Below are 19,956 nucleotides of genomic sequence, written 5' to 3' on the forward strand. Positions count from 1 at the left end.
CTCACGGAGTCAGATGATTTGTAAACAGAGAGCGTCAGAAATAAAGCGGGTATAAGGCTATATCTCAACAATAGTGCACCACTCAACAGAGGAGCCACAGACAAGAAAGAAGGATGTAAACATAGACTTACAAAGAACAGAGACTGGGGAATAGAAGAAGTCTTACCTGGGAACACAAGGAGAGCAAACACCCATGACAGGATGATGAAACAAACCGAATTATACATGCTTCCTAAACAGAGCTGATTCTGATCTGCTCGTTTGTTTTAAAGACACTCTTTTTGTATTTTCCCACAGCAGGGCTTCAAAGAGCTGCCCACTTTTCTGTCTTTTTTTTTCTCTGCCTTTTTTCCTGAATGTCAGTTTGGATAGCTTCTCATCCCCACTGGTTGTAGTGAAGATGCTTTAAATCCAGTGCAAGTAGTAGCTGGCGGCACACACACACAGAGGCTGGCTCCTCGCACAGTCGATCTCCCTCTCTTCCGCGTACTACAGCACACAGAGGGACCAGCACTCTGCAAGGCTGGGGGAGAGGAGCGGGCGGGCACTCTCTGCTCAGCTGCCATTGGCTGAAGCTTCTGTCGTTCACCTGTGAACAGTCCTAGCTCTGTTTTTTTTCTGTTTTTTTGGCTGCTGTGACTACTCTGCGTTCTTTTCTCTGCCCTTTGACAGAACTAGAGCAGCATTAAAAAAGATGATGCCAGATTGATATTCAATAAAGGCTAAAAAAAATTAATGCAGAAGGTGATCTAGGACTGGGGAAATTTTATGAAAATCATCCCTTGATGTGATTTCTTTTTTGTCGTGAATGTGCTTTAATGAGAGATTTTGATGCAGTGTTCTGACAGTTGGGACTGCGCTAACCGGTGGAAGCACATTGTGTTCGTTTGGGGAGAATAGAAACACTGCTGGACAGAAAGAACCATAATGAGGTGGCACTCAATGAGTGTTGAGATTCGTCCTCAAATTCTCACTGCTGCTATTTTAAGTAAAGTCAATGGTGTTGAGGTGTGATTCATTTTAAAGCTTGGCTCAAGTTCCCTGCCAGAGAAGTGTAATATATTCTTGTGCTAAAACCTAGCCATACCCAGCAAGGTGTTGTAGTTAGAATGTATCTGCATTTATAATATATTTCAAGAACTACAATGAAACAAGTTCTTAAAAAAGTGTTAAGCCCTTTACTCAATGTTAAGGAGTTTGCAAATCCATCCTATCCACTGTGTGGGAAACAAGAAAAAAGAAAAACGTACAGGTCTACGCTGCTCTTTATCGGAGATGGGGAAATGAACCAGTTGTACATTTGCCAAACCAATCAGTTAGTCTTTATCCATGAAGTGTTTACTATTGCAAAACCCAAAAATACTGTTGGGAAACCAACAGCAGATACGCAGAGCTTCTATTTTTGCCGGACGCCAGAGAGCTCCACAGCAATTCAGCACACGGCAGATAGTGCGGGACAGGAAGTCAAGCACAGAAACAAAATAAAACATCTGGTTACTTTTCAAAATAAAATACACCGTGCTCACGGCGGATCATACTTCCCTCCACTACACCTTGAAAACACAGCACAGAGTTGTTTCCCCTCTACTGGATGGAAACAAACTGTTGTTGGTTTTGTGGTTCTATTCTACGTGAATTTGCGAGATATTGTGGGTCCTTGTGACTACAGCTGTCAGTCATGGCCGCATCCGTTCTGCAACAAATCCGGACCTGGTGGGTATTGACGGATGGCAGAGCACGAAACCGTTCCGCAGCGGAGCCTTCCAACAGCCATCCGACGGTCCGGCAAAAACGCAGGTCTTTCCATTCATTTTGAATGGGGCTAGTGCATTTAGGCTGCGGCGGGGTTTGCCGCAGGGGGGACATTCAAAAAAACGCATCAGGCCTATGTTGTGTGTTCAAATTTGAAAACTGTGAAAGGTCTATAATTGCCACTGTTTATCATGTCATTTCATTGTAGCCACTGCTATAATAATTAGTATGAGTCATATTTCTGTATTTGTTGTATATAGGTTTTGTCTCTCTCTCTCTGTCTCTCCCAGTCGAGGCACATGGCTGCCCACCTAGAGCCAGGTTCTGTAAAGTTTTTCCTCGCCGCCACTCCAATAATTGGTCTTGGGGGAATTGTTGGGTCTCTGTAAATTATAGACTGTGGTCTCGACCAACTCTATCTGTGTCTTGAGATGATGTCTGATTTGACACTATAAATAAAATGCAGCTAAAAACTGAATATCTTATGGGCGCAGCCGCTAATGTTATTGCAGGATTAACATTTTTTGAAGGCAACTATGAACATGCAATCCAAATATACACAACAGGTTTGGCAGAAATGACTTGGTTATTAATGCACATATGACCAAACGTCCAGATCTTAATCCTGTTAGGAATTCCAATTATACAGTATCAAAGCCCTCAGATATTTATATGATAACTAATAATCAGACTCAAACAGGAAACACAGCTAGACCAAGACACATGACACCAAACACTACAAAATAATACAGGAAGTAAACAAAGTGAAACATACAAGATGAGTACATGAAAACCTGAACAAATAACACGGAAACAGGAATCAATCAAAACACAGAGCAAGAGTTAAAGGAGACCTCCGGGCAATTTTTACGTTAATCTTGATCGCTATAAGTATGTGAGTGCTGTTGATACCAAAAAAAACGAGCCGAATCGGTGCTAGCTAACTGGAGCTGCTGCAGCTAATGCCGAGAGCTCCCACTTAGCTAGAATGGCAGTTTTGGGGGCATATCATAAAGAGTGCCTTTGTGCCTCTTAACAGACACAAAATGCTATTAAAATGTCTGTGCAACATGAACAGGGCCCTTACATGACAACAAGATGTGTTTTCAACTCAGACATTGTTTAAATTCACCTACCCTGTTAGCTGCTAGCTGCCGTCTGGGATGAGTGAGTGTTCAGCCAGGCTTCGGTAATAATCATCAAGCAGCAGTTCTCTGTGTATTTGTAGCATATATATCCATTTTGTGTGCGATCCATCTGGCGTTTGCGAATATTAGTCTCTGCAGTGGCGAACTGTGTGTTAGTTGCCGTAGCCAGGCTAGCAGGCCCGACCGGCATCCTTCTACTTCCTCCCCGCCTTCCTCACCTGCACACAACAATCCACGGGCACCCGCTGGACAGGACAGTTCATGCTTTCGCGGCGAAATTAGTTTATTTCCCCCTCAAAAATAGGTAATTGAGCACTGTAGTGGTTATGATCATATCAGTGACTATGTAACTACATGGAAACAGGCCAAATGATGCCTGTTTCTTGTACAGTAATAGTGTTACTGAAGGCTAGCTCTAGCTCCATAGGTACGTACAAGCTTCTTCCCTTGTGAACACCTCCGCTCTTCACTCTTCTCACACCACGCTCCAATCTGCACACTGCTGTTTACCTTTTCCTGCTACAACTGAAATCCCACGGGACTTCAGCGCAAGACTACAGCTAGCCTTCTGTAACGCTGTTACTTTACAAGAACCAGGCATCATTTGGCCCGTTTCCATGTAGTTACATAGTCCCTGATATGATCATAACCACTATAGTGCTCAATTACCTATTTTTGAGGGGGAAATAAACTTTTTCGCCGCAAAAATTTTGCCGTGAAAGCATGAACTGTCCTCTGGAGGACATCCACTAGACCAGTGGGCGCCCGTGGATTGTTGGATGCCTGTTGGGTCTGCTAGCCTGGCTAAGGCAACTAACACACAGTTCGCCACTGCAGAGACTGCTTTTCACCAACGCCAGATGGATCGCACACAAAATGGATATATATGCTACAAATACACAGGGAACTGCTGCTTGATGATTATTACCGAAGCCTGGCTGAACACTCACTCATCCCAGACAGCAGCTCGCAGCTAACAGGGTAGGTGAATTTAAACAATGTCTGAGTTGAAAACGCATCTTGTTGTCATGTAAGAGCCCTGTTCATGTTGCACAGACATTTTAATTGCATTTTGTGTCTGTTAAGAGGCACAAAGGCACTCTTTATGATATGCCCCCAAAACTGCCGTTTTAGCTAACGGGAGCTCTCGGCATTAGCTGCAGCAGCTCCAGTTAGCTAGCACCGATTCGGCTCGTTTTTTTTTGCTATCGACAGTACTCACATACTTATAGCGATCAAGATTAGCGTAAAAATTGCCCGGAGTTCTCCTTTAACAAAATTAAACAGGAAACATGACAACAGGACAACAGGAACCCACAACCCTGACACTTATGTATGAAGGTAAATATGGTGCAAAAAGGGAGAGCTTGTAGAATACAATGTGAGAACTTGCAGAACAAAAATCTGAACTTGTATGTTAAAATTTGCACTTGTAAAAATAAAATTTGCACTTGTAAAAATAAAATTTGCACTTGTAAAAAATATTCACACACATGTGATCTGAATTTGAAGTCATACAAAGAAAAAAAAACATGAGACTTGTAAAAAAAATCTGAACTTGTAAGTTGAAATTTGCACTTGTGGAAAATGTTCACACACCTGTATTCTGAACGTGAAGTTACAGAAAAAATATTCACAAATGTGTAGATTGATATTTACATGAACACAATGACAGCTGCAAACTTATAATGCAACATTTACTCGTATACTTTTTTTTTTACTCTGGTTCATTTTCCATCACAACCACAACTCAGTGATTACAACCTCTCGAATCTGTCACTGCAACTTCACATATGTGCTCTCTCGCATCACAAAGTGGCCAATCTGCGCACCTCGACTTTCACAACACTCTTGACGATACATATGGTGCAAAACTAATTTGTACCTGTGGACTTAGGCTGTGGAGCTCTGAGCTAACAGAACGGGAAAAGCCTTCTTATATACAGTCTATGGGAAAATCAGGGTTTCTATCGCCAGATGAGGGACAACTCTGTCCGGCTTATTTATGTAGCATGGAAACTTGGTGGATAGCATGCTAGCGTTAGCTAGCTAACTAACAGCCAGCCCGCTTCTAAATAAATACCTTTTAATTATCTAAACACTTTTTAACAGTCAAACTAAAACACTGGCGGTGAGCTCCACGGCCTGCAGCCGCAGACGGGAATCAACAGAGGTAAATTAGCCGGCAGATGCAGTGATTTCAGGGTCTCCCAGCAAAATGCAAATGAGAGACCGTTCTCCTTCTGACTGCTACTGCATAGAGACTCCAGCAAAGATTAGATGATTTAGATTAGAGATCTTCAACAGGGGGTCTGCGACCCCTAGCAGTCTGTGCCAAATTATTGTTTAATACTTTTTGGAAGTTCTTTTCCCCCAAAATTAAAATATGTCTGAAAATATACAGTACATTAACATGATTGAACATATTATTAGCAAAGATAAATCAGCTTATTTGAAAAAACAAAACAACCCTCAACAACATTGATGACACGCTTACTGGCCTACAAGAAAGGTATTCACTATGGTAGGCATCCACAGATACAGTTAAGCTTCTGGATTCACTGTGCCTTCCACATGTATGTTTGATATTAAAACATGATGATATATGAATACGTAAATATAAGTGTAGTATTGTAGGGCACTATAAAAGAGAATGTGTATAGGTTTTAGGCCACCCTACACCTTATTGTAGGCCCAGTTTATTATGCAACTCAATTTTATCCAATATAAATGTAGTAGGTGGTCCCTGCTCTGTCTCTCTTTGAGGTTAGAGGTCCTTAACCCAAAAAACTTTGAAGACCCCTGGTTTAGATTTTAGATGGAGGAAGCTTGTGAGTTAAACCTCCCCAAATTAGGTGAAAAGACTCTAAAACTACACACATTTGGCTCTGGTGACCCAAAATACATCACCTGTAATAACATAAAATTATGAATGAACAATATCAGAAATGGCCAAAGTAGATTTAGTAGTTGTACTAGAACCACTTCGAGTGTTTCTACGCGCTTCTATCAGAAGGTATCGGGAGAAGAAATACGCAGAGAACTGGAGCGTTAATGCATGCAATTGGCTGACACAGCAGTGAGTGGAATGGCGATGCAGGCGCTGGGAGTATTGATTGGAAGTGATCATTACTGGAAATTGGTCTGGAAAATTGCTGCGCCTCTGTGGCTCATTGGTTTCACTGGACAGTAAGTTTGGATGGCGTTGTGGTGTCTTAAATAGTAATGCTGTGATGCTGTATGAAGAGGAATCCGCCGACACTGATCTTGATTATAAAAAGGTTTATTACAAGCAAAGATTCAGCATCAATTTTACAGACTCCTGTAGAGAGCTTGGAGAACGACCAACCCAAATTCTTCCAAAAGTCGTTCCGACTTTTCTTTGTGTGAGCAACATATATATCCTATGCATTGTATCATCATAGGACGTAATTTTGTAAGTATACCATTGGATGGATAACTGACCAATCGATGCCTGTTATCTGGCACAACTCCAAAAAAGGTATCTTCTGTCTTGGGGGGACCCCTACTCATGTTAACAACTTCCAGATGTTCTCAGTAAATGTAGAGTAAAGTTCATAGGACTCCCTTATAACAAACCTTTAAGCAAAGTTTATAGAAAGTTATAGAATGGTCATATACTACAGCGTATACAAGGAACTGCATCCATGCTTAATATCGCCTCAGAAACAGAACCAGCAGATGTTGGAACTCTGCATGTGGAAGAACAAATAAATCGCACGTGCTCCTTTTGGGAAACTGAATCCATCGGGATTGGAAAAATGACAAGGAGACAATGCAATTTTTTTAAAAGTGTGTCCAGTTCAAAGAAAGATGATAGGTGAGCTTGCCTTAGAAAAATGAAAACAATGATTTTTTAGTCTAACTACGACGTAACCAAGAAAGGTTTTGATCAGCTCATTAAGACGTTTAAAACAAATATGCCGCTATATGATCAATACAGTGATGTTATTCAGGATTATGTCAGTCAGGGAAATGTGGAACATTTTCAAAATGATAACCACTCAGAAAACCAAAAATATTTCTCCTGCACAGAGCTGTAATTAAAGAGGAGCATTTAACCACTGAACTCAAAGTAGTGTTTGATGCTTCCTCACATGCTACAGGTTAAATGACTGCTTAACGAAAGGCAAACATCTGTATTGTTGAAGTTCAAACAACATAGAGTGGAATTCATGGCTGATATCACAAAAGCCTTTTTGCAGATCTCTATTCGAGCGCAAGTCAGGGATGTATAAGGTTTATCTGGAGTGATGACTGTCACGGTCTTACTCTAGGCCAGTTGGCCTTTGGACTTTTAGTTTGTTTCATTAGACCATGTGACAGTTTTTGAGTTCTATTTATTGTGTTTACCTCATGTGTCTCTGTAGTCCTGCCCTGCATGTCTTACCCTTGTCAGCCTATCTTTGTGTTGTCAGTCCTCGTTGTCTTGTTTTGTTCTCCTTGTTCTATCTAGGTGTTTGTTTCGTGTTTACGTTTCCTGTTTTACTTTGTAGTGTCTGTTTCTCCTGTGTCGTGTCTTGTTTTACGTCCTGCCTTGTGTTGTTATGTCTGTGATCGTCTGCCACGCCCTGATGTGTTCCACCTGTTCATCAGCCCTCATGTCATCTGTCCCTCGTTACTACCATCGTTACCATGTGTATTTTCTTTGCTTTCTTTGTCTCTGGTCGGATCATTGTCTTTACTCCCTCCGTCATTTCCAGCGTTTCTTCCCGTGAGTTGTTTATGCTTCTCTTAGTTTTTAGTGTTCCCAGCTTGTGTTCCCACCCCTGCTGCCTTTTGTTTGTAAGCTGTTTTAAACCTTTACAATCTATCTGCTGCCTCCTGGCCTCCACAATTTGCACATTTGGGTTCAAGACTGCTATTCCCTAGATGTGACAATGACTTCCTTTAACCCCATAAAGAAGTCCATATATGCACTGTGTGCATGACCAGAGTACCTTTTGGAGCATCCTCCAGTACTGCTTTGGGCAGCGAACATCACTTGATTAAATATCAACAACTGTATCCTGATGTGACATTTACACTGGATAAGTGTCTTTATTTAGATGAACTGATTTGTTGTGCACATACTGTGCAAACAGCCGCCAGCTTATCCATGCAAGCCAAAACAAAATTTCTAGATGCAGGAATGAATCTGTGCAAATGGAGCACAAACTCTGGTGAGCTAAAACATATGTGGAAGGAAAAAAATGGAAGACACAGTAAGTGGACATGAAGTGAAAAATACTCTGTTAACAGTTCTTGGATTAAGATGGAGAACGGAGCAGGATAACTTTCTCTTTGATCTGAGGAATTTTATAGATTTTTTGAAGAATAAAAGAAACAAAGAGCTGTTTTAGAAGCTGCTGCACGCATATACGATCCTATTAGATTTCTTTCTCATTCTACCATCAGAGTGAAACGTTTTTTCCAAAAGAATGTGGGTACCTGGACTTGAATTGGATAACGAGCTTCCAGAGGACCATCTGAGTCTATGGCATCAGTGGTGCATAGAGTTGCCTGACATCAGAAAATCACCCAGTGCTTATGGATCAGGATGTACCTGTGGAAAAAAAGTACATGTCTTCAGTGATGCCAGTGAAAGTGTATACTGCACTGCTGCATAACTACGAACCATTACAGAAGATGTTGAGTCACTCTGATTACCCAGATTTACTAGTCGCTCTAATTGTAGATGGGCTTAGTAAATATATCATCACACATCTTGACATAGAAAAGACAACTGACTCTATGATGACTTTGCACTGGATCAAGAGCTCTGCAAAACAGTGGAAACCTTTTGTGGGAAACAGAGTCAGACAGATACAGAGATTAACCGAACCTGCACAGTGGAACCACTGCAGTGGAAGTGAAAATCGTGCAGACTTTGCAACACGGGGCATACGTGTTGTCAAGTTAAGAGACAATTCACTGTGTTGTGGACAGATCCAATGTGGCTCAAACTAAGAGAAATTAATTACTGTAAAAATGACCAACATGCGATGCAAACGATGAAATTGTGAAAGAAAATCTGTCTGTTGTGGAATCTACTAAGTTCTTAAAGTGAATTACTAGAGTTCAAAAAAACTATAGTGACCTCAACCAAGTGTTACCTGTAACTGCATCGGTCAGAATATTCATTACCAATGCCAGAGTAAAGCAAAAATGCTCTCAAATTCAGCCTCTTAGCCCTTTTCTTGGATGACAAAGGAATACTAAGAGTGGGAGGCAGATTACACATGATCTAGTCTATATCCTTGACGTTCCACTTCTGGGATTGCTCTGGTGGCAGGAAATTCCCCCGGATGCATGTATTTTGTCTTTTTCCTTCCACTTTGTTTTTGTTGTAATTTTAATCCCCAGTGGATTTCTGAGGACTATGGTTAACTGCTCCTCAGATCTCTGCAGGGTAAATCCAGACAGCTAGCTAGACTATCTGTCCAATCGGAGTTTTCTCTCACACAACTATTTTACAGCGGCTCCATGCAGAGCTTAGCGCCGCCCATGACTATTGGTTATTAGTGATTGGTTTAAATAAATGCAAATAAACCAGAGCACGTTTTTCTTCCACCCCTGAATGCTGTGTGGACCAGCCAGAGCCTCCTCCTCTCCGCAGCGTGTGGATGGTCTGGCAAAGCGAAACTACACATGATCAGATGGAAATTTGAACAAAAGCATCCCTGCATTCTTCCTGCAAATGCAACATTTTCTGCATTGACAGTGAAAAGATTCACCAAGTAATGCATATATATATATATATATATATAAATATATTGTATAGTAATTTGACTTCTTCAAAAACAGCATGAATCTTTGTAGTCCATGGAGAATTGTGTGCCTTAGCCCAGAGAAACACCTTTTAATTAGTCCTGTTATTTGACATATTAAGCAAACAATTCCACAGCCTTAATTTCCCAAATGTCTTCTAATTGAACCAGGAATCCAACCCATATCACCTTGAACAGCCAAAATAGGAGCAAACTTTTGAACTCCAATGATGATGATCACTTCTTGCCAAATCATTTGTAACGATAGACCCAGCATTTGCCAAGAAAATGCACTTCCCAAAATCTATTTTAGATTGCTTTCAACTGTTCTGCAAATGTTTTAATGTATTTATTCTTTGTGAAACCATGACTCCCCCTGCAGGCATACGCCCCCAGCAGGTTTTGGCACACTAGCTGTAGATATCTGTGAGTTGGAACAAGTGTTTAACTTTTTTGAGACACAGAGACCTTGCATAAACCTGTTTAAAATAAGATTATTTTTCTTCTCACTGTATGTGTTCTTTGTTTTTTTATCTGACGGCAGTGAGTGGCATGAAACGCAAAGAGACGGGGATGACGTGATAAAATAACTATGGTTAGTCTTCACTCTAATTAAAATGTTGACAAGTCTTGTCATGCTGATCTTTGACTGAGGAGATTAGTGCTTCAGTGTCGGCCTGGGAAATGTTCTGTTTACTTCAGACTCATAATGAGCTTCATGCAACTGCAGCCAATTGATCTGCAGCAGTGCGTTAGCTCTTTAATTTGCCAGTGATAGCCTCATTACTAATGCAAAGGAAAATAGCTCTAGTTGGCTGAAAGGTAAGTTGAAACAGACACAGACGATACATGACATCCAGGCATTTGAAATGCATTGGATTACTTTAAATTCATATATTGATTTACAGTAAACCTTATATATATATATATATATATATATATGTTAGAAAGCCCACATTGTTAATGTATTGTTAAATTGTTTATTTAGCTAAGTTCCATTCAGTAATAGCCAGTTCTCTGTAAGTTTCTATATGTCCCACGCTCTTGAACGTACCATAGCCATTCCGATGCTATTGAATGCACCACACGTGTGGAAAACGCCGTGCTGTTATGCTAGTTCTCCGGTGGATATATTGTAATCTCCTTTGCCTTTTCACCTTCACCTCTACCTCCCTGATTTATTGCTGTGTGTAAATGACATAAGGTGAGATTAACGACACTATACTGTCTGACTGGATGCTGACATTGTGTACTGTTTAGATTTGCATAAGTTAATGCTATCTCTGTTGTTGTTATTGGCATTGTTAAAGCTAATAAGTTAAGTTACGCTGTCTGTATACATTGTGTGAGGTGATTTGTGTACGTTATATGATTCCTGTGATATACTTGAGTACCGAATACAGTCCTTTGCTACCTTAGTTACCTTATTATGTTTGTGTTTATGTATGGTGTTTGCTGTAGTGATTGTTACTCTGTATTATTACAGACCACAGCCAAATAAATCAACCAAAACAGGACTTCTGTATCCGTGTTCTTTAGCGGGAACACCAACCCCACACCTCGCCGCTCTAAACCAGTTAAATTCCTGGAGACAACCCAAGCTCTCTCTTTTTTAATATATATATATATATATATATATATATATATATATATATATATATATATATATATATATATATATATCTCTTCGCATTAATGCATGCCATTACAACACATTCTCACTCCCACTGCGTCAAAAAGCGGCACTTGGTCATGTGCCTTTGGCATTTGTTATTGATGCTAAAAGTCTTCTTTAGTGTCATATACAGATGCGTTTGGTCGGGACTCTTGGCGCTCTGGGTCGGGACATGCATTTAACTGAAATGCAGCACATCAACGGGACAGTTATGTTCAGGAAAAGATGGCAGGTGGGGTTACAAAATTTACGTTTCAGTGACACGTGGGACAAGAACGGAACATGAACCCCGGTCTCCTGGGGGAAAGTCCTGTGTTTGACCCATCCACCACCCCAACCAACCTCCTTATGTGGATTTGCGGTCTTTCCTACTACTCTCTACCGTTGCCGCTCTTAATACTACGTCATCTTACAGTGCCGCGGTCGAGCTGCTGCTCTGCCCAGTGCGTCCCATACAGATACTAAAGGTGAAGTTTTGCGTCGGTATGTGACACTGAGAGACAATGACCAAGCATCAGTATTTTACGAGTTCGGAGTGGCCGAGGCTTCTTATTTGCACTCATGAATGAGGAAGAATCAAGCTGCTACATAGTCCTATTACCAACTCTTTTCATCTGTGAGACTTTGTACACCAACAGTATAATTCAATGTTGAGTAAACTATATTGAATCAGGGGGAAATGCACTTAGGAGAACGAGTGTAATGACTTGCAAAATTGTTTGGAAAATAAAATGACTGCTGCGCCTTTGTTTTCAAGGCACAGTAATTTGTTCTTGTTCGTGCATGCTGGGAAATGCCAGGCCGCCAGTCTTAATTAGATCCTGATCCAAAAATGTTTTTAGTGACATACCCAAGAGGCAGTTTATCAAATGATGAATACATTAAACAAGTTAATGAATAAAGACAAAAATATTTATACTAATAAAATCTAGCATGTTTCAAGCATATAGCATATAGTACAGCTATTTCTTGTCATTGATGTAAAAACCGCACACACAATAAAATCAAACAAACCAATCGAAGAGTAACAAACTGATCATAAAGCCAAATACTATAGTTCTCTCCCGCCAGCTCGGATTAGGAAGTGGCACATTTGTTTTGTAAATGAAATTGATCCTTAGTGACACATCATTCTTATGTAACAGGCTTGTGATGAGTAATCGACTTTCTTGATAAAGGATTTGTTTGTTTGTCGGCTGTGTTGTCTCTGCTCTTATTTTGGTGTATCCACCAACAATGAAAACAAGAGCGCTTCCCACAGAGAATAAATATGCATTTCCAAAGGTGCTTTGCTTCCTGTTCTTGCCCATGGCATAAACCAACTGTGATCTGAAAAACAATGTTTGTGTTTTACAGCATCACTACTAACAGTGGTTTGGATTCTCGTGCACATATTCCACTCAATGTTTAACTGTGGCACATTTCTGAAAGAATTATTTCAGAAAGGCCATGTTCAGTTCACCTGATGGATTTCTGTTTCTGTCCATTAAGTATGTGCTGTGGTAGTTTCATTCTGTTTGTCTTCTGCTCTTTACAGTAACAACTCCTGACAAGGTGAGTGCAGTTCAATAAAAACTGCTCTGTTACTGTAATTTATGGTTAAAATAAAGTAATTATTTTCCAACATTTTCATATCGATAATCATAAGTATCAAAACATTTTTACTGTCAATCAATACTGTGATAAAACCCATATTCAGAACTGAAAGCCTACTTTTAATTACTTGCATATATTATACTGTTATTAATTTGTTTTGGCACTATTTGGATTATTATTAAATAAACAGAAAAATAACTGGTTTAGAAGCAATAAATTGATTGCCATTTGAATATTATAACTGTTAAAATGTGAATACATCGCATTGACATTTTTTATTTTGAAATCTATTTACCTGAATTTACATGATTTTTACTCTTCCAGTAGGCAAAAGTCATTTTTTTCCAAGTTCATAAATAAACTTAAATTTATAAATTCTGATGATTGAAAAGTTCAAACTTGAACAACTGGGCTACCATGGATAAGCAATGAAGCCTGAATGGAAACCATCGGATCCAAAAAAAAGAAAGAAGAAGAAAGAAGAAAATGAAATGGCACCACTAGTTGTTGCCCACTGGAAATTTGAAATAAGGGGAATTCAAAATGGTGGTTTTCAAAGTAAAATATTCCAATGCAGTTCTGTGGTATTTAAATCTTAACATTAAGTATGGTTATATTACAATGAGGTATTAACTTAGGTTTCAAATAATCACAGCTGTTATTTGCTTCCATAAACGGTCAAGTTGGATGAGCAGAGATGGATGCCAAAGAAAAGAGCACCACCTACAGAAACTGAAACCTCCCCAACACAATTCATTCATTCATTTCATTTATTATAGAGGAAAGGATTAAAAATAACATTAAGTTACAGTTTAAACAGGCCTGACTCAGTTTAAAAACTGGTTTCCAGCAGGTTCCTGTTCTGCAGAAACATAGAACATAGAACACAGTTACGGTGCATGAAGACAGAAACACTTGTAATTCAATTCAATTCAATTTTATTTATAGTATCAAATCATAACAAGAGTTATCTCAGGACACTTTACAGATAGAGTAGGTATAGACCACACTCTGTAATTTACAAACCCCCAACAATTACAGTGGTTCCCCCAAGAGCAAGCATTAGTACTAGCTATTGCGACAGTGGCAAGGAAAAACTCCCTTTTAGGAAGAAACCTCGGACAGACCCAGACTCTTGGTAGGCGGTGTCTGACGGCACCGGTTGGGGGTGTGATGAACAGTGGCAATAATAGTCATAATAAAGATAATGGGACAGTGACTACAATGGTGGTCGTAGTAGTTCATGTCATAGGGCACAGCAGGGCATTAGGGGGTGTAGTGTGGCACAGCAGAGCATGGGTAGACGCGGCAGGACGCAGCAGGACACAGCCGGACACTGCGGGGAATCGCAGAGTGTAGCAGGGTGTAGCAGGTCCACAGCGACAGCTGCACCCAAGACCCAGGTCTTGGTGCCACCCTAATCCAAGGCGATATTCTGGGTGAAGAAGAAACATAGGGACTCCGGGGAGTAAACTCCCCAGAGATAGGTTAGTAACAGGCATTTCTGGGACAAGGATGCACACAAACGGAAACAAGTGAAATGAGGGAATAAATAGCAGGTCATTGTGTCATTGGAAGGAATGAACTTCCCCAGCAGTCTAGAGTTATAATAGCATAACTAGGAGAGGCAGGCTAAAGAGAGGAGTCGGATCGGGCTTCAACTCTCCCCTGCCGGATCGGGCTGTGTGGCCTGCCTCCCTCTACTCTCACTATATTATTGATTATATGATAGGTCGATCAGATGACTATGAGGAAAAGCAGAGAGAAGCAGGGGTGCTGTGTCTGCAGCTATACACCCTGCCCTGCCGGTCTAGGCGTACGCTGCAACTCCTCACTCCCTAACTATAAGCTTTATCAAAGAGGAGGGTTTTCAGATTATTCTTAAATGTGGTGACGGTGTCTGCCCCCCGAACCCAGATTGGGAGCTGGTTCCACAGTAGAGGAGCCTGGTAGCTGAAGGCTCCCATTCTACTTTTAGAGACTCTGGGAACCACAAGTAGCTCTGAGTTCTGGGAGCGCAGTGCTCTAGTGGGACAACAAGGTACTAAAAGCTCTTCTAGATATGATGGTGCTTGGCCACTTAGAGCTTTGTAGGTCAGGAGAAGGATTTTAAATTCAGTCCTGGATTTTACAGGAAGCCAATGCAGAGAAGCTAATACAGGAGAAATATGATCTCTTTTCTTAGTTCTTGTCAGAACACGTGCTGCAGCATTCTGGATCAGCTGGAGAGTCTTAAGGGACTTAATTTGGGCAACCTGATAGTAAGGAATTACAGTAGTCCAGCCTGGAAGTAACGAATGCATGGACTAGTTTTTCAGCAACGTTTTGAGATAGCATGTTCCTGATTTTGGCAATGTTACGAAGATGGAAAAAGGCTGTTCCTGAGGTTTGTTTTAAGTGGGCGTTAAAGGATAAATCCTGGTCCTAGATTTCTGACAGTAGTGCTGGAGGCCAGGGCAGTACCATCTAGGGTAGCTATATCTTTAGGTAATGAAGTTCGGTGCTTGGGTCCCAGCACAATAACTTCTTGTTGAGTTTAACATCAGAAAATTGTGGGTCATCCAGGATTTTATATCTTTAATGCACACTTGAAGTTTAGCTAACTGACCGCTTTCGTCTGGCTTAATTGACAGGTATAGTTGGGTGTCGTCTGCGTAACAGTGAAAGTTAATTGAGTGTTTCCTAATAATATTGCCTAGGGGAAGCATATATATGGAGAATAGAATTGGTCCAAGCACTGAGCCTTGAGGAACGCCATGGCTAACTTTGGCGTATTTGGAGGATTTATCGTTAATATTAACAAATTGGGATCGCTCAGAGAAATAGGACTTAAACCAGCTTAATGCGATTCCTTTAATGCCAGCTAGATGTTCCAGCCTCTGTGACAGGATGGTATGGTCAATAGTGTCGAATGCAGCACTAAGATCCAATAAGACAAGTATGGAAACAAGTACTTTGTCAGCAGCAGTTAGAAGGTCATTAGTGATTTTCACCAGTGCCGTCTCTGTGCTATGATGCATTCTAAATCCTGACTGAAGGTCTTCAAATAGACTATTTCTATGTAGAAAGTCACACAATTGATTAGCGACTACCTTCTCAAGGATTTTGGAGAGAAAGGGAAGGTTAGATATAGGTCTATAGTTGGCTAAGACCTCAGGATTGAGGGTGTTTTTTTTCAGAATAGGTTTTATCACAGCTACTTTAAAAGACTGCGGTACGTAACCTGTTAATAAAGACACATTGATTGTATCTAGTAATGTGGTGTTGACCACGAGTAGTGCTTCTTTAAGTAGCCTCGTTGGAATGGGGTCTAAGAGACAAGTAGTTGGCTTAGCTGAAGAGACCCTTAACATTAATTGTTGAAGGTCTATAGGAAAAAAGCCGTCTAAGTATGTATCAGGTCTTATCGTTCTCTCCAGCCCTCCTGCGCCCAATGGTGAGCCGTTAGAAGGTGTGGGCAGAAGGTGATGAATTTTATCTCTAATTGTTATAATTTTATCATTAAAAAAGGTCATGAAGTCATCACTGCTCAGAGCTATAGGAATAGATGGCTCAATAGAGCTGTGGCTATCTGTCAGCCTGGCTACAGTGCTGAAAAGAAACCTTGGGTTGTTCTTATTTTCTTCTATTAATGATGAGTAATAGCCTGATCTGGCATTTCTGAGGGCCCTCCTATAATTTTTCAGACTATCTTGCCAATCTACACGAGATTCTTCCAGTTTGGTGGAACACCATTTACTTTCAAGTTTTCGTGAGATTTGTTTTAATTTGCGAGTTTGGGAGTTATACCAAGGTGCTAGTTTCCTGTGCACCGCCATCTTCTTTTTGAGAGGAGCAACTGAGTCTAAAGTAGTCCGTAGGCAGGCCGTAGCAGCGTCTACAAAGTTATCAATTTGGGAGGGACTAAAGTTAACATAAGGATCCTCTGTTATATTAAGGCATGACATTAAGTTAAATGCTGTTGGAATATCTTCCTTAAATTTAGCTATAGCGCTGTCAGATAGGAATCTAGTGTAGAAACTTTTATTTAATTTCGTATAGTCTGGTAGTTGGAATTCGAAAATTATTAAAAAATGGTCTTAAAATAAAGGATTCTGCGGAAATACTATTAAATCGTCAATTTTGATGCCATATTCTAGCACAAGGTCGAGGGTGTGGTTAAAACAGTGCGTGGCCTTATGCACACTCTGACTGAAACCAAGTGAATCTAGCAGTGAATTGAAAGCAGCACTAAGTCTATTGCTCTCAATGTCCACATGGATATTAAAATCACCTACAATAAGTACTTTGTCTGATTGAAGGATTACACATGACAAAAACTCAGAATTCAGATAAAAAATCAGAATACGGACCTGGAGCTCGGTAAACAAAAACAAATATAACTGGCTGTAATGTTTTCCATGTTTGGTGTTGAAGATTAAGAACAAGGCTTTCAAACTAGTTATAATTGAGTTTAGGTTTAGGATTAATTAACAGGCTCGAGTCAAATATGGCTGCAACTCCCCCTCCTCGGCCTGAGCCTCGTGGAATTTGGGTATTATTATGACTGGGAGGAATGGCTTCATTTAGACTAACAACCAAGGTTTTGGTGAGGCAGAATAAATCAATTTGATTATCTGATATCAATTTGTTTACCAATAATGCTTTTGACGACAGAGAGCTAATATTTAATAGTCCACATTTGATTTTCCTATTCTGTTCTATCATTGCAGTGGTTGTTTTAATTCCAATTAGGTTGTTGAGTATAGCACCTCTTTTGTTAGCGTTTGATTTAATTGGTCTCAGTCGGGGGACAGACACAGTGGTTATGGGATTATGAATGGGTGATTGCTCCGAAGGGAGCACAGAGGGGCGTGTAGCGCTGTATCTCTGATTACAGATATTAGTGATTATAACTGGAATGATATAGCTGGTCTGTGGGTTAACAGAGTTATTTGTAAAGGAGTGAGAGCTTTGGGGAGAGTGTGTCTGGTCAGTGTGCTTGTGAGAGTGTTTACGGGATGCAAACAGTCAATCAAAGGTCTGGGTATGCAGGGCGTGTTGCAAATTTCCACGTAGCATCTGGCTTCTGCGTGTATTGGGATGAATCCCATCCCTGCTGAACAGGGAGCCACGTTCCCAAAACAGAGTAAAGTTGTCAATAAAACCTATCTTGTAAAATGCTGCATGTGAGCTGGAGCCAGGTGTTAAGGGAGAGTAGTCTACTAAAGAGGCATGATCCGCGACCTAGAGATGGAAGTGGGCCCGAAATAAAAAATGACTTCCCAGTGCTTTTTAAAGTCTCAATGAGAGTGGTAAAGTTTCACCTTGTGTGCTCACACTCCTGAGTCCAAGTGGACATGTCGTTATGTCCACAATGGACCACGATGCGATTGATAGAGGTCGGAAATGAGGGTATCAGGTCCACAACTTTAGCCAGGATGTCTGCAACTTTGGCTCCAGGAAAACAGTGTGTGACAGCATTATGAAACCGTAGATCTCTAGTGATGGAGTCCCCAATAATTACTGTGGTTAGGGGGAAGAGCGGACGAGGAGTGGGGGGGTGTGGATGGCCGGTGACGGGAACAAAACAGTCAGTATCGGTTTCAGATGGGCAGGGAAAACAAGAGGGAGATTGCTTACCGTTCGGTCGGGGAGATTGTTTTTGGGGACCGTTGTCATTTGGCCGATCCAGGCGGTGTAGGCCACCGGACTGTCTGATTACCGCATCCCTCAGAAGCTTTCGCCATGCGAACGGCTGGTCAGTCTGCTTTGAAGGCCGCTACCGGTTCCGACTCCGACAAAGCATTGAAACGGTTGGAGAGGCTGAGGGTCAGGAGGCGATGGAGCCCTACCCGAGGCTCTCTTTCGGCCGCAAACCACCTCAGTCCAGGATGACTTGATAACCGGTGTCGAGCAGGAAGATGGGCGTTGGCAGGCGGCTGGGTCCCATGGAGAGATGAGATCCGGAGCGACTGATTATGAGCCACGTCCAAGCAGGCGGTTAACAAAGCATCTTTGGTCTTTAAGTCCTCGGAAAGCCGACGAACATCTTCTTTGAGGTCAGCAATTTCTTTGTTTGTATTATTAAACAACGAGGAAATCCTGAGGGGGAGTGGGGACTCGCCAGGTGTAGAGGTAGCCATGAAGCTAGCGTTAGTTTAGCCGGTAGGCCTAGTCTTGATAAATTAGCGTGAGGCTAATGTGTGGTGTCTTAAATAGTAATGCTGTGATGCTGTATGAAGAGGACACTGATCTTGATTATAAAAAGGTTTATTACAAACAAAGATTCAGCATCAATTTTACAAACTCCTGCAGAGAGCTTGGAGAACGACCAACCCAAATTCTTCCAAAAAGTCGTTCTGCCTTTTCTTTGTATGCAGAACGTATATATCTTATGCATTGTATCAACATAGGACATATGTGTGAGTATACCATTGGACGGATAACTGACCAATCAATGCCTGTTATCTGGCACAACTCCAAAAAAGGTCTCTTCTGTCTTGGGGGGACCTCTGCTCATGTTAACAATTTCCAGATGTTCTCAGTAAATGTAGAGTAAAGTTCATGCATCCTCCTTATACCAACTCTTAAGTCAAAGTGTATAGAATGTTATAGGTTGTCAATATACCACATTTCCCCCCTTCGAGACTTAATAAAGTCTCGAAAAACAAGAAGAGTAGGAATAACATTTCTCATTATAACATGTTCCTTATAATATAACTTTTGGAGTGTAAACAAATTTATAGAGTGTAACAAAATGAAATCGTTGGATTGTGAGAGCGAAAAACCCATCTGGCAGCTGTCTTTTCAAGTAACCATCAATCAATCAAGGTAGGAAAACTCTCTCACGGTCCCTCTGCCTAGGCGACCACCTTAGTACTCCAGATCAATTAGAAAATAAATCTTTATCAATTTATGTAGAATTATGGTTTAAGCAAATACATGTAAAAACCTCAAAAAATGAAATAAAATCAAAACAATGTCCAAATTCAGGCAGGTCGACCCTTCGGATCTGAAAAAAGGACTTCTATTT

At 40.9% G+C, this 19,956-nt stretch overlaps 1 protein-coding gene across 1 annotated transcript in view; it reads right to left on the reverse strand.

Annotated features, from left to right (window-relative positions):
* The window catches only part of opcml (opioid binding protein/cell adhesion molecule-like), a 391,556-nt gene extending 391,067 nt beyond the window's left edge, over window positions 1–489 (reverse strand). Inside the window, exon 1 of the mRNA XM_031310910.2 lies at window positions 167–489. Coding sequence (XP_031166770.1) covers window positions 167–227 — 61 coding nt within the window. The 5' untranslated portion in view covers window positions 228–489. The remainder of the gene's footprint in view (window positions 1–166) is intronic.
* Window positions 490–19,956: the final 19,467 nt, after the last annotated feature.

Source organism: Sander lucioperca, chromosome 13, assembly GCF_008315115.2.
Source record: "Sander lucioperca isolate FBNREF2018 chromosome 13, SLUC_FBN_1.2, whole genome shotgun sequence".
Taxonomy (NCBI): domain Eukaryota; kingdom Metazoa; phylum Chordata; class Actinopteri; order Perciformes; family Percidae; genus Sander; species Sander lucioperca.